This window comes from Bos indicus x Bos taurus, chromosome 14 (assembly GCF_003369695.1).
Source record: "Bos indicus x Bos taurus breed Angus x Brahman F1 hybrid chromosome 14, Bos_hybrid_MaternalHap_v2.0, whole genome shotgun sequence".
In the NCBI taxonomy this organism is placed as follows: Eukaryota; Metazoa; Chordata; class Mammalia; order Artiodactyla; family Bovidae; genus Bos; species Bos indicus x Bos taurus.
In genome coordinates this window covers 58,191,415-58,215,890 of record NC_040089.1, presented here as the reverse complement: position 1 = coordinate 58,215,890, position 24,476 = coordinate 58,191,415, and the positions used below count along the sequence as shown (strand labels likewise).

Here is a 24,476-nt window from a genome sequence, read left to right as displayed (position 1 = left end):
TTTGACTAGATGGACCTTTGTTGGTAAAGTAACGCCTCTGCGTTTTAATATGCTGTCTAGGTAGGTCATAGCTTTTCTTCCAAGGAGCAAGCGTCTTTTAATTTCACGGCTGCAGTCACCATCTGCAGTGATTTTGGAGCCCCCCCAAAATAAAGTCTCTCACTGTTTCCATTGTTTCCCCATCTATTTGCCATGAAGTGATGGGACCGGATGCCATGTTATATATAGTAGCACATGTATATTCAACCCAAGTCCTGATTTATTCCTCACTTGCCACCCTTTCCCCTTTGGTAACCATAAGTGTGTTTTCAATATCTGTAAGTCTGTTTCTGTTTTATAAATAAGTTCATTTGTATCATTTTAAAAAAACTAGGTTCCTTCCACATATGAGTGATATGACATTTGTCTTTTTCTATATGAATGCCATCACTTAGTATAATCTCTAGGTCAATCTTTGTTGCTCAATTGGGACTTCCCTACTGGCCCTTGTGGTTAAGACTCCTGGCTTCCACTGCAGGGGGTATGGGTTTGATCCTTGGTTGGGATACTAAGATCCCACATGCCACATGGAGCAGCCAAAAAAATAAAAATAATTGTTTAAAAGTATATCAAACTTTAAGTCTAAAAATATTCTAAGAAAAGGTTCAACATAACCAGAAAGATATAACAGTTTTTATTTTGTGTGAACCTAATATCATGGTCTCAAAATATAGAAAGCAAAGTAAAGAAACGTTTGAGGAACTGAATAACCCACAATCATAGTGAGAGATTTTAACAATCTCTAGCAGTAATTTGAAGAAAGTGTGCAGAACCAAACCAATATGTATATAGAAGATTTGAACCCAGTCAGAAAATTTGATCTCAGGGATATGGAGATAGGTGTTCGTGTGTGGGTGTGTGCGTGCATGTCCACTCATGCACACACACACATACATATAGCACTGCCCTTCTGTATAGAGTACACATTCTTTTCAAGCACATGTATATGGAGCATTTGCTAAATTTATACATGATTGTAAAGCAAGTTTTAATGAATTTTACAGGTTTTAACTATTTAAGAGTATTTTTTTTAATCACAGTATGGTTAGAAATCACTAACCAAAAGATGAAAATTTTTAATTGTCGTAGATTAGCAAATTAAGCAATATTCTTAAAATAGCAAATGGAGAAATTAGGGTAGAAGTCATGAAATATTTTGGATGAAATTATTAAAATACAGTGTATCAAAACTTATAGAATACAGTCTAGATGGGAATTTCTTGTTTTAGATTACATACATTAAGCTTCTGCTTCTGATATGTAAAATCTAATGCCCTTGCTCTTTCCACCATACCAGATAATTGTACCTCAGGGGAAAGTATTATATATTCATTTGATATTTATGGAGCACCTTCTATATGTCATGGCTACTATTAGGGTATATTGCATGGTTTCCCACCTTGTGCAGGGTTGACATTTTGTGACAGATTGTTCTCTTGTGGGGGGATGGTTATTTGCATTTCAGCACACAGTGTTTAGCAGTGAACTGCTGAACAGTATCCTGTTGTAATAACCAAAATTGTACCTTGGTTTTCTCAGTTGTAAAATGGGAGTAAAAGTGATACCCTCTGTATAAGGTTGATGAATAGGTAAGATAGGAAATGAGTACTTAGAGCAGTACCTGGCACATGCTAGAATACTGGAGTGGGTAGCCTATCCCTTCACTAGCAGATCTTCCCAACCCAGGAGTCAAACTGGGTCTCTTGCATTGTAGGTGGATTCTTTACCAACTGAGCTATTTGGAAGCCCTGGCATATGCTAGGCACTTGATATATGTTCACTATTATTTTCATTTTCAAATCATAAATATCTATGCATTTCTAAACTGTAATACTAATAATTTTGTGAGGAAGCTAAATGGGGCCTCTCTTTTCCATACTCCCAATCCAGATTCATGTATACTGGCAACTGTCTTTAAAAGGGTAGTATAAAGTTAACAAATAGGAAACGGGGCTACGTAACCCGTGTGATCACTTTCAATTCTCAAATATTGTGATTATATTTCTGTATTGATAGAAGAGAATGATTAGTGTATTTCATTGTGCTCTGGTACTTATATTTATTAATATATGTTTTAATATTGGTTATTAAAATAATTTTAGAACTTATAATGACTTATTGCAATATATTTTATTATAATTTTAAATTATTAAAGTGAGTGCTTTCAGTTTGTTTCAAACTTTAAGCTGCAGAAAGCTGATATATTAGTTTTCTTTCTCTGAACTGCACTCCATGGTAAACTTTTGAAAATGATATTGCAGTTGCAAATTTAATTGTAATTGGTGGCTCAGACAGAGAATCTGCCTGCAATGCAGGAGACCCAGGTTTGATCCCTGGGTCAGGAAGATCCCCTGGAGAAGGGAATGGCAACCCATTCTAGTATTCTTGCCTGGATAATTCCATGGAGAGAGGAGCCTCATGGACTACAGTCCCTTGAGTCGCAAAGAATCGGACATGACTGAGTGACTAACACTTTCTTTTAGACCTTTAATGAACTCTTTTAACAGATTAAAAAATACAATTATACAAAGCAAGTCCAGACCATCATTTACTCCTGAAATCATGAAAGGATATATATTATTAGTTAAAAGTAAACTGAACTTACATTTTGCACTGCTTTTAAATTGCAAAATGAGATAGAGGAAAGGAATTAATATTTTAATGTATTTTAAAATAGCTTTAATGTTTTATCACAAAAAACAAACTTAAATATATGCTGTTTAATGGAGGAAAATTGGAATATAGTGAAAAGAAAAAATGCTGTCTTTCCCTAAGAATTATACTATTTTTCATTCCCAGCGTAACTTTAGGAAAACATCTCTTTTTCTACAGCCAAATAGTATATAATTTTCTTCTTTGTCCACTTTTCTTTAAAAAGAAAATGACTGTAAGAATTGTGGCAGTTCTAGATACAGTTTAAGCCGTAGCTTCAAAACATTATTTCATTCACATTTGATGCTTGCTATGTGTTAGTCTCTTTGTTAGGTACTGAGGAGTCATTGTGGAACTAAGTAGGGTGTTTTATAGGTTACAGTTTAGTGGAAGAGATTTAAAAAGAAACTTAAAACTGTGCCAGATACTGTGAAGGAAACAAAGACCCTATATGACTAGTAGTAGAGATCTGCCTTAACCTGGGTGATCAGAAAGGTGACAGCCTTTTTAAGTACTGTAGAGCAAATTGGGTTTTTTTGAGATGTGAACTTTATTTTTATCATTGTTAATGCTTCATTAGAACCATTCACCTAACTGAGCTAATTAGATACGTATAAACAAACTCTAGAATAGTCAAAATATCAATTAAGATTGGATGGAGGGAGAACAAAGGAAGATATTTTGTAAATTCCTTAGGCTTAGGTAGAGCTAATTTTTCTTTGAGAATTACTGTTTTAATCTTGTAAAAATTGAGCATAACTATAACATCTTGTTATGTTTATGATCTTATTCAGTTTTGAGTTTATTAGTTTTTTAGAGATTGATTTTATTTAAAATTGTTTAGATAGGAGTGATATTTTATCAGTTCTGTGCAATCTTTGTTACATGAAGTACAGATGAGAAAGCTAACACTAATACAGAATTTAAAACAGATACTATAAACTTGGTGGTAATGATGTGTTCAAATGAAATATCTTGATAATCAAGTGACAAATAGTTTGCACTCTATCTGAAATGGTGTGCATAAAAAGTATGTTTATATATGAAAGCATATCTTAATCTACTTCATGGTATGTATAAAGAATACAGTATTTTAATATAACTCCATAGTGAAGATTTTATCTTTAACTATGATTGTATTAGAACTAGAGATGTTTTCCTCTGTGAAGATTAATGTTACATGCTTCAAACTTGGTTTGGTTAATAATAATAAACTTCAAATATACTTTATTATAATAGGACTAGATGTGTTGAAAGATATTTAATTTACTTTTTAATAACTTAATTTACTTTTAATAAATTAATAAATTTTAAGTCCTTAATTTGCTTTTTAATAACTTCCTTTCAGCTGACAGTTGCGTTTCTTCGATTTATTTTTTTAATTGGAGGATAATTGCTTTACAATATTGTGATGATTTCTGCCATACATCAGCATGAATCAGCCATAGGTATACATATGTTCCCTCCCTCTTAAACCTTTCTCCCACCTCCCACCACATCCTACCCCTCTGGGTTGTCAGAGAGCACACAGTTGAGCTCCCTGCATCATACAGCAAATTGCCAGTGGCTATCTGTTTACATGTGCTAATATGTATCTTAGTCTCTCAATTAATCTACTTTCTTTGCTACTCTCTCAATTCATCCCACCCTCTCCTTTCCCCACTGTGTCACAAGTCTGTTCTCTGTGTCTGAGTCTTTATTGTTGTTCTATTGCTAAGTCCCGTCCCAACTCTTTGCAACTCCATAAACTGCAGCACACCAGGCTTCCCTGTCCTTCCCTATCTCCCAGAGTTTGCTCAAACTCATGTCCATTGAATCAATGATGCCATCCAACCATCTCATCCTCTGTTACTCCCTTCTGCTGCCATCAGTCTTTCCCAGCATCAGAGTCTTTTCCAGTTTGTCAGCTTTTCACATCAAGTGACCAAAGATTGGAGCTTCAGCTTCAGCACCAGTCCTTCCAGTGAATATTTAGGGTTGATTTCCTTTAGGATTGACTGGTTTGATCTCCTTACTGTCCAAAGGACTCTCATGAGTCCTCTCCAGCACCACAGTTTGAAAGCATCCATTTTTTCCACACTCAGCCTTCCTTATGGTCCAATTCTCACATCCATACATGACTACTGGAAAAACCATAGCTTTAACTGTATGGACCTTTGTCAGCAAAGTTGGTTTCTCTGCTTTTTAATATGCTGTCTAGGTTTGTCATAGCTTTCCTTCTAAGGAATAAGTGTCTTTTAATTTCATGGCTGCAGTCACCATCCTCGGTGATTTTGGAGCCCAAGAAAATAAAATCTGTCACTGCTTCCACTTTATCTATTTGCTATGAAGTGACAGGACCAGATGCCGTGATCTTAGTTTTTTGAATGTTGAGTTTTAAGCCAGCTTTTCACTCTGCTCTTTCACCTTCATCAAGAGGATCTTTAGTTCCTCTTCACTTTCTGCCTTTAGAATGGTATCATTTGCATAGCTGAGGTTGTAGATATTTCTCCCAGCAGTATTGATTCCAGCTTGTGAGTCATCCAGCCCAGCATTTAGCATGGTGTACTCTGCATATAAGTTAAATAAGCAGGGTGACAATATATAGCCGTGACATACTCCTTTCCCAATTTGGAACCAGTCTGTTGTTCCATGTCTGTTTCTAACTGTTGCTTCTTGTCCTGAATACAGGTTTCTCAGGAGGCAGGTCAGGTGGTCTGGTATTCCCATCTCTTGAAGAATTTTTCACAGTTTGTTGTGATCCACACAGTCAACAGCTTTTGCATAGTCAATGAAGCAGAGAGGATCTTTTTTTTGGAATGCCTTTGCTTTTTCTCTGATTCAGCGGATGTTGGCAATTTGATCTCTGGTTACTCTGCCTTTTCTAAATCCAGCTTGTACATCTGAAAGTTCTTGTTTCATATACTGTTGTAGCCTAGGTTGAAGGATTTTGAGCATTACCTTGCTCTCATTTGAAATAAGTGCAATTGTACTGTAGTTTGAGCATTCTTTGGCGTTGCCTTTCTCTGGGATTGGAATGAAAACTGACCTTTTCCAGTCCCGTGGCCACTGCTGAGTTTCCACATTTGCTGGTATATTGAGTGCAGCACTTCAACAGCATCATCTTTTAGGACTTTAAATACCTGAGCTGGAATTCCACCACCTCCACTAGCTTTATTTGTAGTAATGCATTCAGTGAGTCTATCTCTGCCCTACCCTACAATTTGCTGCCCTGCAAATGTTACATCAGTAACGTTTTTCTAAATTCCATTTATATGTGTTAATATTGCAATATTTGTTTTTTTCTTTCTGACTTCACTCTGTACAACAGGTTCTAGGTTCAATAGTCCATTGTTTATATGGACCAAAACTTCTTTATCCATTCATATGTCAGTGGACATCTAGGCTGGTTCCATGTCCCGGCTATTGTAAATAGTGCTACTGTGAACACTGGGGTGCATGTGTCTTTTAGAATCATGGTTTTCTCAGGGTATATGCCCACTAGTGGGATTTCTGGGTTATATGGTAGTTTTGTTCCAAGTTTTTAAGTGATGACTCCACACCCTGCATGTGACTCAGCAGTAGTGCCCTGCCTCCATGGCTTCCAAGCTTTGCTTCAAAAGCATTCCCTGTGGCCATATCTTCTCTCCTGTCTCCTCCTGCCATCTCTCTGAAGTGAAAAGCAGTCCTCACCCTGGGATTGCTCTCCAATCCCTACACTCCAGCTCCCAGCCATCACACGTTCTAGTGGACTTGCGTTCCTGTCTGGGGTATGTAGGGTCACGTCCCAGATTGTCTGTGTGGGTCTCACTCTATTCAGACTGTCACATATCAGCTGCTTCACTCTCCAGCAGTTTTGAATGCTTCCCCTCGGTCCCAACTGATTGCCCCAAATGTGGGGATCTCACCGCTGCTTCAGCTTCCCCACCTGCTGGGTGCATGTCTGACCCTGCTCACTCTGCTCTTCTTTTTTCCTTCCTTCCTTCATCCTACTCAGTTTTGTGTGGCTCTATATATTCCTTTCTGGTGGTCAGGGACTCCTGCCAGCCTCAGCTCGTGCTCCACATGATCTTTTACATCTGATCTTCTGTGTTCCCGATACATCCATGGAGAGAGATGTGCCCCTTGTCCACCTACTTCTCCGCCATCTTGTCTCCTTCCTTCCTTAGGTTTTGAATTGACTTCCAGTTATTAAATGTATTGCTTCATACTGGTCAGTTTGTAAACCTAGCAGGGAAGGAAGTACATTTACTTATTTTGATATTTGGTTGTATTTTAGAGCAGAGAATCCTAGGTGGCAAGCTGTATTCCTGGTGAATCTGTAAATATCTGCTCCCTCAGCTCTATTTAGCTGTCCTTAAATTACTCTGAAAGGGAAAATAATTTAATAGAATTTTACATCATCTTTTTTTCCAGATACTGGCCAAAAGAAGACCCTAGACAAAAAAGATGGGAGAAGAATGTCTTTTCAGAAACCCAAAGGGACTGTTAAATATACTGTAAGTTATTTGTTTTGGAAAAGGTGATTTCTGTTTGTGATAGTCTTATTGAAGGTATTCTTTGTTTATACTGTAAATGAGACAAGGGTTCCTAATTTCCTTATTTTAAAAATCTGTACTTCACTGTCAGTAACTTTTACTAACAATGATACTTGTTTTTTAATTGTATTTAGGATTTTTTTTTAAGTGTGATATGAAGATAATTCTAGAAAATTTAATAAAATAATAGTTTGCTGGGAGTTAAAGTTTCTGTGCTACAATAATTTTTATTAGATTGGGCTTTTAGGTAAGCACTTACTTTTTAAAAAATGTGATCTTCATTGTATTCCCAGCAATGATAGTGATAATGAGAATGACAGAATATGGAAAAAGCAAATTGATATTAATTTTCTAGAATAACCTCTCTCATTCGATTATTTGCACTGATACATAGCTAAGTTTCTCTGTTCTAGAAATGACTCTCAAAAATGTCCTTAGAGTCAGCTTTTCATATTTCTGGTTACTATGGAGGACTAAAGTGAGAAATCTAATCTGTGGTATGCTGCTTATTTGATTAAATGTAAGTGTTGTTAGATAATGTTAACATGTTATAAAGCAGTTATTTTAACTATAGTTTGTCTAATATTTTGTTATATCTGTATTAAGAAAATAGTAAGTTATACATTTGTGTCATCACAAAGCCTTCCAATCTTGGCTTGAGTCTTGATTATTTTTTATAAATTCTAAAAATTGAACAAAGTATCAAAACCTTGAGTCACACTTTATTTTCATAAACTGTGTAATTGACAGTTTGAAATTTTAATTATTTTTAAAAGGTTTGAAATGACATAATTTAGGGTAGAAATGTATTTACTACTATCAAAAGAATCTTCTCTCAAACATATTATAAACTTGAGTGTGCTCGTACCTTCTCTGCCTAATTGAGAAACTAAGAATATAAATTCAGACAGTAAACTCTTTAGTAGTGTAATTTGATGTTTCATTAAGGCATAAGACTTTAGGCATGGGGCATTTCATTGTCTACATATGTAATCACACAATTGTGAAGAATTATGAAATTTTAGTTGGTTTTGAATTCAAGAGCTTACCGATTTTTTTTTTTTTTTTTTTTGTAATTCAATAAAACTTGTGTTATTGGTTGCAAGTTGAAATTTAAATTAAGAATCGTTATTTTGGGGAAGAGGTTAATTGAAATTTGCAGTTACAATTGACCCTTTTTATCCTTGGGTTCTGCATCCACAGATTCAACCAACCATGGATTGAAATATTTTGGGGAATAAAATTCTAGAAAGTTCCAAAAAGCAAAACTTGAATTTCCCTTACTGGCCACTGTTTACTTACATTATATTAGTATTATAAGTAACCTCGAGATGATTTAATGTATATGAAGGACATGTGTAGGTTATATGCAAATACTGTGCCATTTTATGTAAGGGATTTGAGCACCTGTGGATTTTTGTATCTGTGGGACTGCTGGAACAAATCTCCCAGGATACTGTATTTTACACCTGTTTCGCTGGTTCTGCTCTTGTCGATTCCAAATGTGAGTGGTCCCTTGTATCTTTTCACTTTTCCATTTCCATTCTATTAGTCGGAAATCTTAAGAACTTTACTATCTGAAGTGAGACCCAAACTTTTTTCTATTTCTACCTAAACTTTAAGCATCTAGAAAGGTAGAAATAGAAAAAAGTTTGGGTCTCACTTCAGATAGTAAAGTTCTTAAGATTTCCGACTAATAGAATGGAAATGGAAAAGTGAAAAGATACAAGGGACCACTCACATTTGGAATCGACAAGAGCAGAACCAGCGAAACAGGTGTAAAATACAGTATCCTGGGAGATTTGTTCCAGCAGTCCCACAGATACAAAAATCCACAGGTGCTCAAATCCCTTACATAAAATGGCACAGTATTTGCATATAACCTACACATGTCCTTCATATACATTAAATCATCATATTTAACAAACTATAGAAAACCTTATACCAATTCTTTCTTCATCCTTGCCCAGTGCCTAGTTTTTTATTCCATTTACCATCAGTCTGTTGTTCATCCAGGTTGGCATTTTTGGATTTAGCATCAGTTGCTCATTAACGTTCACACCTGTGGCATTCTACAACTACTACTGTATTACTACCTCATTCAGTCCATTCCTATATTCTCTTGAGTCTTATTTGAAAATCTTATACCTTAATCTCTTTTACATTTTTATTACTTTAAAGATTATCTACTCCTGTAGTATTTTATTGGTTTTTCTGCATCGATTCTCTTGTCTCATTAATCCTGGACCTGTTGCCACAAATCTAAGATGCCTCTCAGCCACATGACTTTATTGCTTTATATTGGTGGGCTTTTCTTAATTACTTCATTACCCCAATTAGTAATAATAGTGAAGATGAAATGTGCATTAATTCATATGATAGAAAGTAATTTTATAAATTTTCAGATGTTACAGCAAAGTAAAATTGGTTTACAGAGAGCTTTTACATACATTATCTCAATAAAGTGAGTGAAATACCGTCTCACTGCATAGATGAGAAAGTTTGCACAGAAGGGAGCGGAACTAGGTTATTTATTCATGTCTTTGACATCAGTTTGGTTTTACAAACCTTAAAAGGAAAATATATATTTATTGGATATTTTTAGCCCCCCCACATTCATATCTACTTTTCCTGATTTTTCAAAGTCTATTACAGTCTAATTCAAAATACCCTATTAATATCATCCTTTTTTGAGATTTAACTCTAGTTATTTCCCTTCCTAAAATCATAAATTCATAAGTGTACTCTGGATATTTAGGTGGAAGTTACAAAATCTCACAAATGTGTTTTGTAACTTTTCTATCTCTGATATGTCGGTTCTATTCTTTCCACTTTGAATGTTCTTTTCCCTTTTCTCTACTTCTCAAATTCCTACCCCTTCTTCAAGATTTAGCTTTAAATCTTTTCCATAAAACCTTTCTTGGACATTTAGGAACAAATATGTTGTTTTATCTCTACTCAGCTTTTGTTGTATTTGTTGTTTCATTTAAACTGCTTTTCATCTTTTATATAATCTTTTTTGTCTTTCTTACTGTCCAAATAGATTATAAATCTTTTATGCAGTAAAACTATTTAATTGCACTTCATTTTGTTCTCTACAGAGCTCTCATAATGCTTTATTTATGGAGAATTCTAAAGGAATATGTTGACCAATCAAATGACATTTTTGTTTCAGGATAATTGGCAATTAAATCTCATAATTTAAGATTTCTATAAGTATGATTCATTAAGATAATACCGATTCACAAACATATTCCTCAGCTTTGGTTTGAATATATTTTCTAATTTATCCATTTAAATGACAGGTTACGTATATAAAGATTACTAGAAATAGCATTTCAAGTTTAGTACAACATGCTTTACTAAAGTAAAATTACTTTATAAAAGTTATATATATTTTTAGAAACTATAGTATATTGCTTTAAAGCTTTTGTAAGATGAAAATCACTTGTGTTTTGTAAATTATGGTTTGTATTTTGAAATTGCTTGAAGTAGAGAACTTCATATAATTGTAATGTATGATGGTAAAGCATATACTCTGATAATAGATTGAGACTAATTGTTAACAAACGCAAAATTTCTCAAGCTATTCTATCTCTAAAGATGGAAATACAGCACTTACCAATCAAATGTAAGATTGTTCCATAGACATATTAATGATCATTAAACCTTATGGTTTAGATTTTCTCTTTTGACACATTAATTTCTTTTTCTTTTAAACAGGTTGAATCAAGGGATTCTTTGAATAGTATAGCCCTGAAATTTGATACAACGCCCAACGAACTTGTTCAATTAAATAAATTATTCTCCCGAGCAGTTGTTACTGGACAGGTATCATTTTCTAAATGCATTGATGGTTAGAAGCATTCAGTTGTTAAGACAGAGTGTCCATTGCAATATAGTTAATTTAAGAAGAATAATTTTGTGCGTACTTTGAACAAATCATATTGGTTCTAGAAGAGAAGATTAAATGTCACTTATATCCATGTGAATTTTTAATATTAATGAAAATAACTAAATTGTCTTTTCAAATATAGTTTTAAAGAGCTTTTAGAAGTGTTAAAAGCAGGACATGTATATGATAAAAAATTCAAACTTCTTTAAGGGTAATTGACTTAAAGTTTTCCTTTCCCAGAAGCAACTGTAGTTACTAGTTTGTATACCCTTCCAAAAATACTCTGGCCCTTTCTTCTTTTTTTTAAAAAATAATTTTGATCTGGAAAAATGTTCTATTTATGCATAACTCAGTCTCAGACTTTCTCATGTATCTAGAATGTTGCACTGTACCAGTATACAGGTATGCATTGGAAATACTGTGGATTTGGTTCCAAACCACTGCAGTAAAGCAAATATCACAGTAAAGCAGGTCACAGAATTATTTGGTTTCCCAGTGTGTATAAAAGTTATATTTACACTGCACTGTAGTCTGTTAAGTGTGTGATAGCATTATGTATAAAATAAGTATATACCTTGATTTAAACTGTAATTTGAGTGAACTTTATTGCTAAAAAATGCTAACCATCATCTGAACCTTCAGAGAGTCATAATTTTTTTTGCAGTAGTCACTGATCTCATATCAGCATAACAAACATAATAGTAGTAAAATGTTTGAACTATTTCAAGGATTACCTATTGTAACACACAGACAGAAAATGAGCACATGCTGTTGGAAAACGGCACTGATAGACTTGCTTGACTCAGGATTGCCACAAACTTTCAACTTGTAAAAACGTGGTATGTGTGGAGCACAGTAAGGTGATGCACAATAAAACAAGGTGTGCTTATATTGTGATTTAACTAAGCACGGTAAACGTTAGATTTTCTGCTTTTTTTGCTATTGTAAACATTGCTGTAAGGAACACTCTTGTTTATATCTTTTTTGTTATATTCAGGTATATCTATAAAGTGAAGTCCTAGACATAAAATGGCTCAGTTAAAGAATGTGTGCATTTTAAACTTTGCTGGCTGTTCCCAAATTGTCCTTTAAGAGGAACACCCATAATTTATAAGGATCATTGTTTCCCTTCACTGTCGCCCACAGTCTGTGTTATCAAACCTATCTAAATTAAATGTGAATCTTTTTAAACTTTGTTAAAGATTATTTCAGTAATAAGATACTTTTAATCTGAAGGTTTTAATTTTTAAAATTTATTTCTCAAGGATATTGTTAATGGTGTTTTCTTAGAGAACAACATGTGATTATTAATATTTTAGTTTGACTGAATCTTTATGTGAATGTGTTCTCTCAGGTTTTATATGTTCCTGATCCTGAATATGTCTCCAGTGTTGAGAGCTCTCCATCTCTAAGCCCCATAAGTCCTCTGTCACCAACATCATCCGAGGCAGAATTGGAGAAGACCACTGTAAGTTTCCCTTCTTTACAAAGCTATCAAGAAATGGCACTGTATATATATCATCATTATTTAATCTTAGTTTGACTATGGCTAGAATAAAATTTTACCTCATTTTGTTAATTAAATTTGTAAGTCCCAATTTTTAAAGTAAACATTCTTATTAAATCAGATTGCTTAAATTAACTTACTGTTAGTGGTGGTAGTAATCCAAATATATTCATCAGCCCTCTTATAAATACCACGTAATAATTTATAAATATCATAATAATTTAAATATTTAATAAGTTAATCATATACTATCATGTTGGCTATCTTATAAAAATGACAACACTGTACCTTTGTGACCCCATGGACTATGGCCCACCAGGCTGCTCTGTCCATGGAATTCTCCAGGTAAGAATACTGGAGTGGGTAGCCATTCCCTTCTTTAGGGCATCTTCCTGACCCAGGGATCAAACCCAGGTCTCCTGCATTGCAGGCAGATTCTTTACTGTATGAGCCACCAGAGAAGCCCATGAAAGGAATATATTACATTTATTCTTATCATCGATGAAAATGGAAGTGAGGTTCTAATGATAGGTATTACTGGACCAAACGATGCAGGGATACCTTTTTGAACATGGCCATACCATTTTCTCATGGGCCTTAACAAAGTGCTGTATTCATAAGGGGCAATGACAAAGGAGAGTAGTGTAACCTTAGGATAGTTTAATTTAGCTGTGTTCCATACACTAAAACATAATTGTGAAAAGCTTGACTGTAGTATTTTGCCTGACTAGGAACCTGTGGGGTCCTTTTCTTGTCCTTTGCTTTAACCCAAATCTGCCTATTAAGTGGCTGTATTGAAAGGCATAAGATCAAAGAGAAGAGAGTGCTGAGGCTCAAGAGAGCAATAAAATCTACATGAAAATGCTGTCTTCTTCACTTAGCCATGTTGGTAAAAGAGAAGGAAAGAACAATAAAGCCGTGAAACATTTTTAATCTTTAGTGTCTCAGCTTCTGTCAAAGGTGGCCCCAAAGTGTCCTCTAATATGACTAGTCATATGGATAAATTCTTTCTCCCTGAGATGAATCCAGGAAAGCGGTAAGAAACATGAGTTCTTGAAGTTGCCTTTACCCACGTGATCATCACCACCTACTGTCTGATTGTGCGCAATCGTCAGAATTCTTTTGAACAGTAATTTTATAAACTTTAGTTATATCTTTTTAAAGCTAGAAATATATTCATTACTAGCCTCTGAGATAATATTCCCATGTGACTTTTTATATACAATATTTCAAGTGCTTCTGTCTCTATATTGTAATTATTGAATGTATATTTCCCACACTCTGTGTGTAAGTTCCTTAGAAGCAAGGATTTTATGATCTTATGTTTTATTTGATATAATTCATCTGTATTATATTAATTCAAATACTGTTTATTAGTTTTTAATATGTTTTCCCATAAATTGTCAAAAGTTTGTATTTCTAATCACTGATTGGTTTCCTGAATGTTCAGCTTTTTAAGGGCTTATTTATAAGGCTAAAATGTTACTGCCATAAAGGATCTTTTTTGTTTTTTTTTTAATATTTTATTTTTATATAAAATATAATCTTTGGGAATTATCACACAGTCCCCCCTCATGTTTTCATATATTGATGAAGAAATGTGGAAGAAGATAGAATGAAAGTGAGAGTAAGTATATGCTAAAGAGCTAAAATTTACTGTATGTCATATAAAATTCTAAGCAATTTAAAAGAATTCCCATCTAAGCCTAACCTCAAACTTAAGAGATAAGCGCCTGGCCTAGCTGTCTTTGTTTTTCCCTCTAGACCTATTCTACAGCCTTCTTCATCCTTTTAGGTGGTAGCCTGCATCATGGATGGGCCACCCTGACCTTTCATTTCTGTTGGTTTTGGTCTTCTGAGAACATTAACAGAAGATAAGAGGAACAGAGGAGGAGCATATTTATTCAGCTGTCTTCCTACAGGGTCACTCCAGAGTGGCTGCATTCTTCAGCAGCTAATTTCTTGTCATATGACCATTTCCACAGAGCCCTCCCTGTCTGTCTCTCTCCCTTACTTCTTGGGCCTATGGGTGACGATGAAGCCTCTGTTGTTTGCCCTAAATTTTCGTATACACTGTATACCTTTGTAAATAGTTCCATTATTATACTCTCCTAAAATCATTCAAATTGGTGTGCCATCTGTTTCTTCTAGTATATTAACAGTACAGTACTTATTTTACAGATGAGGAAACTGAGGGAGAAAGGTTAAGTACTCTTGCGTCTATCACTCAGCTTGCTAGTATCTGAATCAGGATTTCAAGGCAGGTTAGTCCAGAGTCCGTGTTTTTTGAATTTCCACTTTATAGCTGGAAATTGGTAACTCAGAAACTACTGTTGCTCAGTAAATATTTGGACCCAGCTCCTAAAGATAGGTAATATTTAATCATTGTAAATGTAGTGAGACCTATCACTTTTGTACTGTGAACGTTTCTTAAAAAAATTTTTTTAATCTGTCATTCTTTTATAAATATAGAAACCTTCTTTGTTTACTTCCTTTAATTTCTGTGCATCTTAAAATTTATTTATTATGCTAATGTCATTTTAGGCTAGAGCTGCTAATGTGATATACTCAGTATAGAATTCAGAGGAAAAATGTTTAATATAAGTAATATGGAAAAGTGACATGATTTTAAATAGCTTTTAATTTCTGCTTTATGTTAATATATTCCACTGAAGAATGGGACAGTAGATACCTTTATTCTCCTTAATATAAAACATTCTTTACTGTACTCTAAGTGAAAAATAAGAAAAGGACAGTACTTCTAATATGTTAAGGAAATATAATTTTCAAATTATATTTCATGGTAGTAAGAAAATACAATTTTGAAAAGCTTCTGAGAGATTCTATGGGAGGCCTAGAAGGTCTTACAGGAGAAAATATATAAAGTATTAATAGAGTTTACACACACTAAAAGCTTCTTTTTAAGCATAATTATATTGCTGCAGTTACTGTTAATATTTTAAAAGTAGTTACTATGCATTTATTATCGAGGAAGCTATGGCATAGAGAGAATGAGTAATTTATATAAGTCACATATTTAATGAGTGGTAAAGCTGAGATTTAAACCCTGACAGTCTGCATTCAGATTTTGTGTTATATTCTTAACCACTTTTTGAGCTAATTCATTAAAGCTTAAGGATTAGCAGTATGCATTCTCTGAGATTGAAACATACAGTCTTAAAATATTTGTGTCACAAGTTGTAGAAACTAGAAAGTTTGTAGTAAAGAGCTGTGTGGAAGTAATACAGCAAATTATTGCTTAACAAAGCAAAAATAAAAGTAAAGCAGATGATTCAGAAGTATTGCTTAGAATGATTAAAAGGTGAACAAAAATATTGCTTCGTTTCTTCTTTACTCCCAATATAAGATTCTCTGGACTCTTTAATATGTTGCTCTTCTGTTTTTATATCTGAAAAAATTATTTGCCTGTATTCATTTCCTAGAACTGCTGTAACAAAGGATCACAAAATGGGTGGTTTAAATCAGAAATTTACCTCACAGTTCTAGAGACTCGATATCTGGAATCAAGATGTTGGCAGGGGTATGGTATCTCCTTATGAGGGAGGGTCCTTCCTTGCCTCCTCTAGCATCTGGTGTTTACCCACAATCCTTGTCCTTCTTGGTCTTGGTGTAGATCACTCCAGTTTCTGCCTTTGTAGTCACGGGGCTGTCTTCTCCCTGTGTGTTTGTGCCTTCACATAGTGGTCTCCTCTTCAGATAAAGAAGCCAGTTAAGTTGGATTAAGGGTCCACTCTACTCCTGTATGACTTCAGCTTAACTTCATCTGTGAAAACCTGATTTCAAAATAAGGTCACATTCTGAGGAAGAGGGTTAGGACTTCAGCACATCTACTTGGGTGATACAGTGAAGCCATAAAAACTTTGCCTTTTATAAAATTTAAAGACAATCACATAGTTTAGTCAGGAAGCTGTAGAACATTTTCTAACTCGAGTCAAATAACATTTTTTTTAAAAGACATTCAGTGACTGTTTTCTTCACGTATAGATGAGAGGATATATAAAAGAGTGATGTTAATTTCTTACAGAGTTTTGGGGATCTTGAGAATATATGTGATATCTAATAAAATAAACCTCCCTCTATTTTAATCACACTAAGCACATAATTCATTGACATATTGAACTTACATACCTGAAAACAGATGTTAAAGTCATAGCACACATGCACAAAGTTAAAAAAATTTTAGCTAAAAATATCAATGTGGGTCGAAGAGATTAAATACAGCATATGCTTTAAAAATTGTTCTCATATATGCCATCCTTAGACTAGTTACAACATTCCTCTCCCCTCTGTTTACCTTCCTCTTTACTCCCTGCTTCCTCTCTCTTTGTTTATACTATTATATATTTAAACCAAGAATAAATTTAAAATACCTGTATGTGAAGTATATTTTACCTATTATACATAATATATATGTAAATTATTATTTTAACTTCCATGCTTTTAAATCTAAATTTTCATATGTAAATATCTAACATATACTTTGTTATATAATAAACAAGCTTATGTTACATATTATATTAAAATAAGTACAGTTCAGTTGCTCAGTCGTGTCCGACTCTTTGCGACCCCATGAATTGCAGCACGCCAGGCCTCCCTGTCCATCACCAGCTCCTGGAGTTCACCCAAACTCTTGTCCATCGAGTCAGTGATGCCATCCAGCTGTCTCATCCTCTGTCATCCCCTTCTCCTCCTGCCCCCAATCCCTCCCAGCATCAGAGTCTTTTCCTGTGACTCAACTCTTCACATGAGGTGGCCAAAGTACTGGAGTTGCAGCTGTAGCATCATTCCTTCCAAAGAACACCCAGGACTGATCTCCTTCAGAATGGACTGGGTGGATCTCCTTGCAGTCCAAGGGACTCTCAAGAGTCTTCTCCAACACCACAGTTCAAAAGCATCAATTCTTCAGCGCTCAGCCTTCTTCACAGTCCAACTCTCACATCCATACGTGACTACTGGAAAAACCATAGCCTTGACTAGACAGACCTTTGTCAGCCAAGTAATGTCTCTGCTTTTGAATATGCTATCTAGGTTGGTCATAACTTTCCTTCCAAGGAGTAAGCATCTTTTAATTTCATGGCTGCAATCACCATCTGCAGTAATTTTGGAGCCCTGAAAAATAAAGTCTGACACTGTTTCCACTGTTTCCCCATCTATTTCCCATGAAGTGATGGGACCAGATGCCATGATCTTTGTTTTCTGAATGCTGAGCTTTAAGCCAACTTTTTCACTCTCCACTTTCACTTTCATCAAGAGGTTTTTTAGTTCCTCTTCACTTTCTGCCATAAGGGTGGTGTCATCTGCACATCTGAGGTTATTGATATTTCTCCCGGCAGTCTTGATTCCAGCTTGTGCTTCTTCCAGCCCAGCGTTTCTCATGATGTACTCTGCATATAAGTTAAATAAACAGGGTGACAATATACAGCCTTGACGTACTCCTTTTCCTGTTTGGATCCTGTCTGTTCCATGTCCAGTTCTAACTGTTGTTTCCTGACCTGCATATAGGTTTGTCAGCAGGCAGGTCACATGGTCTGGTATTCCCGTCTCTTTCAGAATTCTCCACAGTTTATTTTGATCCACAAAGGCTTTGGCATGGTCAATAAAGCAGAAATAGATGTTTTACTGGAACTCTCTTGCTTTTTCCATGATCCAGCAGATGTTGGCAATTTGATCTCTGGTTCCTCTGCCTTTTCTAAAACCAGCTTGAACATCTGGAAGTTCACAGTTCACATATTGCTGAAGCCTGGCTTGGAGAATTTTGAGCATTACTTTACTAGCGTGTGAGATGAGTGCAATTGTGCGGTAGTTTGAGCATTCTTTGGCATTGCCTTTCTTTGGGATTGGAATGAAAACTCACCTTTTCCAGTCCTGTGGCCACTGCTGACTTTTCTAAATTTGCTGGCGTATTGAGTGCAGCACTTTCATAGCATCATCTTTCAGGATTTGAAGTAGCTCCACTGTAATTCCATCACCTCCACTAGCTTTGTTCGTAGTGATGCTTTCTAAGGCCCACTTGACTTCACATTCCAGGATGTCTGGGTCTAAGTGAGTGAGCACACCATCATGATTATCTGGGTCGTGAAGCTCTTTTTTTGTACAGTTCTTCTGTGTATTCTTGTCACCTCTTCTTAATATCTTCTGCTTCTGTTAGGTCCATACCATTTCTGTCCTTTATCGAGTTCATCTTTGCATGAAATTAAATAACTATAAATGCTGTAAATGCCAAATGTATAAATAACACATGAATTGTATATTATCTATATATTGTATAGTATAATTTAGCTTTGGTGCTTTTAAACTTAATTTAAAAACCAGGAGTTACAATTTTTAATATGTGCTTTTTAAATGATGGTGCTCTAATTATAACTTAGTCTTATAGTCTTAGAACAAAATTTTATATTTGAAATATGTGAAAACAGAACTTCATAGTAGGACTTAGTATTTATGTAGATTTTGGGAAAGCAGTTCTTTATATAGAAGAAATCTCTTTATTTGTAACATCACAAATAAATAGTTAAATTACTGAGTAAGAGGTTTCTTTAGATTCTGAATGGGAGCATTGTTTTCATAAAGAATTTAAAAACTGATTCTTCTTTGCTTTTTAACCTGGTTGCTAAAAAGTTCAAAGCCAGATCCAAACCCCAAGTACAGCACATAAAATTGCATTTAAGTTTTTCTTCACTCTAATATTTTTGTTTTTTATTTGTATTGTATTTTATTCTGCATGTTGGATTTAAAAGCCTCAAATTCTTAAGAAGTGGAATTTAAATAAATTCTGAGAGTGATAGTTAAACATAATTTATGCAAAATAAATGATACTCATCATATTTACTGGTTAAGAAATGTACATTGCTTTAAAAATAACATTTCTTTTAGATTATATTATGTTGTATGAAATAAAATGTTGGTATTTCTGTGCCTTGTATGGCTTTTCCTCCTCAAATTTTATATACCTTAACCTATGTGTTACCAGAGAACATTTCTACATATTTTCAGTCACTAAAGAGCAAAACCTCAATAAAGCCAAGGCAGCATGGGAAAAGGAGAGTTTGTAGTTGCTAATTAGCTTATGATAATGATTTATAATAATAGTCTACAAATTATATAATACTTAATCATATTGTACAGAAAAAAAGATGGCCTTTTTGGGTCACTTGTCATAAAATTGCTTTGCTTTTGCACATTTGAACAATTGAAGTGATTATTGAGGCTTGATAATTTTTAATTCTATATTTTTAAGAACCTTTCCATCCCTAGTGGCTAAAGCAAAATTGCAGAAAGAAGCTTCAGAAAGCAGTCAAATAAGCCTCAAAATCACCTTATTAAGAAACAGAATTTGTAAATTCACAGAAATACAGAGATGCTGATGCTTTGTATCAGTATGTATGTAAGTTAAAATGGATTCTGATTAAGATTCCTCCAAACAATTTTGATTTCTTTTAAAGAAATACTCTTTTGTGTTATAATTGAAGCATTTGTTAAACTAATCTGTGTTATTTTTAATAGGATTACATTGACAAATCGGAATTGCTAATGATACTGAGTTGTATAATAGAATTTGAGACTGTGATGTAACAACAGCAAACTGTTCTATAAGGTCTATTTTTAAGGGAAATATTTGACAGTGTAACAAGGTACATACAATTTTTGTGAATAATATGGTTATATAGTAGATGATGTTGTCACCTGATTTGAGAGTAAGTGAACAACATCACAAACTTTATTTGTAGTTTTGTGCCAACTTGCAGGGGACTTTCTGATGTCTTTGTATTAACTTTTTCCCCCTGTGCACACAGTCATTTAGAAAAATATTTGAAATGGAAAGTACATAGTATTCTAGTTAAGCTCTCTAGTTGATTTTTTGGCACTGTGGGTTTTCATCTCAGCTTCATCGTACTCATTGGGCAAGTTACTGAATTTAGCCAAGTATAAGTTTGCTCAAAAATTAAGGTAATGGAAAAAATAAATAAAAGTAAATTAAGGCAATAGTATATGTCTTATGGTTTTAATAATACTTAAATATAAAGATTCCAATTAATATTATTATTAATTCCCTTATTTATCATTTGTGCTAAATGAATTTATATATGATACAAAACTCTTAGATACAGTTCTGCCAGACACAATAGGATGAATGTGAAGTTAATAATTTGCATCATAAAATGAAAAAATTGATAATAATGATTTACAATGTCATGCAGCATTAAAATGCAATTTCATTTTAGGTTTTTAAAAAATAAGCTATAGTATATTAAATGTAGTTGTTTTATAGTGTTCTTATCTGGTCTGTCTTGAAAAATATCTGTTGAATATCTGCTCAAGTGCTTGGGATTCAACCCTCCATTTTAGGAAGGGCATATGAAATTTAGAAAGGAATTCTAAAAATTCTTTCCTCATATAGGCTTAAGAAATTAGATCTACTTATTAGAGTAGGAAAAGTTATGTTAAAATTTGGTAGCTCTTTTCAAGTATATAAGAGTCTGTGAGATTGACGAAGAAGCAGTCTTGTTAATTATTTCAAAAGGACAAGTCATAACTATTAGGTATTAATTACAGTGTGGCAGGTTTTAGTTCAAAACTCTGAAGAACCTTGCTATTATATGAAAGCTATTTTATAAGTTATTGTGAATTTACTCATAAAACATGAAATGGTTTCGTTCAGTTCAGTTCAGTAGCTCAGTCGTGTCCGAGTCTTTGCGACCCCATGAATCGCAGCATGCCAGGCCTCCCTGTCCATCACCAACTCCCGGACTTCACTCAGACTCACGCCCATCGAGTCAGTGATGCCATCCAGCCATCTCATCCTCTGTTGTCCCCTTCTCCACCTGCCCCCAGTCCCCCCCAGCATCGGTCTTTTCCTTAAAACAGAAATTAAAAGGCACCTGTCTAATCGTCTTATTTTTGTACATAATACTGATCTTTGGGAGAACTATGAGTTCTTTGAACTTGGATATAAAAAATTTTAAGTGAAATCTAACGTTTTTGAGTATTAGGAATATAAGCAGTAAACTACAGAAAAGCACCAGACATACCTGTGACTTTGTCCCCAGCAGAACTCACATATTTTCAAATCAATTTAGTATTGTTGTAGATATCACAGAATGTTGTCTATGGCCATGTGCTTCAAAATTATCATTATAAGAGTCATCTCTAGATCTTTTTTATTTAATGTATTAATAAAGAATCATAGATACCTATATATCCAATTAAAAAGTGTTTTGATAATTGTGTTTCAATACAATTGTTTTTCTTTGTAATTTATTTTAAGTATTCAAAAAAAATTCCCTTCTGTAAAGGAAGTCTATAGGCTTCACTGTGGAAATGCTCCATGGCATCAAAAAAGTTAAGAACCTATGATCTAACTAATTAATACCTTGTAAAATGTTACTGATAAACTCATTATAGCTTGAAATTTTAAAAAGTTCTTCACTGAATGGATTCTGCTGAATTCCTAGGTTCATAGACAAGCACTCACATTTTCTCTGTCCCAACACCTGAGGAACTTATTAAATGATCAGGACCAGTCATTCAATTCAGGAGCAACTGAATGTGTATGTGTGTATTGTGTATATTTAGGGTGGCAATATAGAAGAGATGGTTTTCAACATTTTCATGATGATTTATATATATGTGTGTGTGTGTATATATATGTAAAAAATATCATTCTATAAGTATATTCTCATTAAAGAAGTAATTGAAAATACAAGTTTAAGCTGTGCTGGAGATCTTTTCCAAATGTAAAAAAAGTGACTGTTTTCCCTTTTTTAAAATAATAAAAACATTTTGAGCTGATCTCCAGAATATGATGAGAAGGAAAAGTACTTACTGAGGAAAGCTATTCATTTGGCTTTAATAATGTGCTTAGTTTTATTTAGTTCACTGAAATGCCTTTATCTTTTTTTTTTTTTTTTTAAAGACTCCTGATGTAGTCCACCCAAAAGAACCAACTCCCTCATCTGCTTTTACTGCTGTTCGACCTGTACGAGTTGTATCTTCAACTTCTGAGGAGGAAGAAGCATTTACTGAGAAATTTCTTAAAATTAATTGCAGATATATTACCAGTAGCAAGGTAAGGAATAGTACTTTAGAAAAACTTTTAATCATTTTTTACTAGTAAAATATGACAGTTTGCATTTATATTTTTAGTCATCAGCATCAGCACCTGGTGATCATTGTAAAATAAGCTTGTGAAATAGGCAGTTCTTTTCCTTCACCATTGGAGAAGGAAATGACAACCCACTCCAGTATTCTTGCCTGGGAAACCCATAGACAGAGAAGCCTGGTGGGCTGGAGACCATGGGGTTTCAAAAGAATCAGACATGACTTAGTGACTAAATGTTCCTTCACCACAGGGGAAAAAAGAAACTTTTTAAGAAAAGGTTAGCAAGTGCAGGGTTTCTCTATCCTGGCCAGAATTCAAATCCAGTTTGAATCTGTGTTTTATCTGTCACAATTGTTGATTTTCTAAGGCAGAGAACTTGTGATATTCAAAGGAAATTAGTAAAAGTACCACAGTGTTCAGAAGAAATCCACATATTTCCTAGAAAGTAAGTACCGTATGATACTACTGACTTGAGAAGTCACACATGAAAACCATTTCTTTATAGCTGTAATTCATAAATTATGAGTATTTGAGATAGATGTTTAGTGCTATAAATTTCCCCCATGTACTGTTTTAACTACATCCACAGTTCTGATATGTTGTATTTTTATTCATTACTTTCTCTTTATTTATTCTTTGGCCCATGGAATATGCAGAAGTTTCTTAGTTTAGTTTCTTTGTTACTTGGAGTTTTTTGAGATATCTTTCTGTTACTGATTTCTAATGTTTTTCCACCATGTGGTTAGAGAACGTGACGACTATTTGAAAACTTAATGTTTTATGGTCCATAGTGTGGTAAATCTTGATACATGTTACATGTGTACTTGAAAAGAATATGTATTCAACTGTTATTGGGAGAAGTAGTCTATAAATATCACTTATGTCAAGTTGAGTGTTATTTTTCTGTATCCCTACTGATTTTGTTTTATTAATTATTGACTGAAGGATGTTGAAATACCTCTACAATTGTGGATTTGTCTATTTTCCCCTCCTCATCTATCAGTTTTTATTTTGTTATTTTGAAATGCTGTGCTTACGTACAAAAATGTTTGGGATTCTTAAATTGTCTAGATGAATTGATTTGTTTAATTATGATGAAAAACTGTTTATTCTTGGTAATACTCTTTGCTGTGAAATCTGCTTTGATTGTTACGGATGTAGTCACTTCACCTTCCTTTTGGTTAGTGTTAACATGGTTTCTCTCTTATTCTTAAAGTGGAATTCCATAGTTTACATCAGAATTCACTCTTTGTGTCCTACATTCTGCAGGTTTTGAGAACTGTATAATGACGTGTATCGAGCATTGCAGTATTATACAAAATAGTTTCATTGCCCCCTAAATCCTCTGTGCTCTGTTTGTTCATCCATCCTTTTCTTTGAACCCCTGGAAACTACTTACCTTTTTATTATCTCCATAGTTTTTCAGTTTGTCAGGGTCATACAGTTATTATAGAATCCTGAAGTTTGCTTCTTTCAGACTTGCTTCTTTCAACATGCATTTAAGAGTCTTCCATGTCTTTCATGGGCTTCCCTGCTGCCTCAGCACTAAAGAATCCGCTTGCCAATTCAGGAGACGCAGATTCAGTCCCTCGGTCGGGAAGATCCCCTGGAGAAAGAAATGGCAACCCACCTCAGTATTCTTGCCTGGAAAATCTCATGGACAGAGGAACCTGGCAGGCTACAGTCCATGGAGTCACAAAAAGTAGGACATGACCTAGGGACTGAACAACAACATGTCTTTTCATG

At 34.3% G+C, this 24,476-nt stretch overlaps 1 protein-coding gene across 14 annotated transcripts in view; it reads left to right on the top strand.

Moving 5' to 3' along the window:
* Positions 1 to 24,476, top strand: part of OXR1 (oxidation resistance 1) — a 565,559-nt gene that overhangs the window by 480,245 nt on the left and 60,838 nt on the right. For 13 of the 14 annotated variants that reach the window (XM_027561321.1, XM_027561320.1, XM_027561327.1 and 10 more), the window contains 4 exons: positions 7,087 to 7,169; positions 10,932 to 11,039; positions 12,458 to 12,571; positions 22,545 to 22,697. In XM_027561321.1, the coding sequence (XP_027417122.1) occupies positions 7,087 to 7,169; positions 10,932 to 11,039; positions 12,458 to 12,571; positions 22,545 to 22,697 (458 nt within the window). Of the gene's footprint in view, positions 1 to 4,087; positions 4,140 to 7,086; positions 7,170 to 10,931; positions 11,040 to 12,457; positions 12,572 to 22,544; positions 22,698 to 24,476 lie in introns of those variants that run through there. The other variant, XM_027561328.1, reaches the window with a different exon arrangement.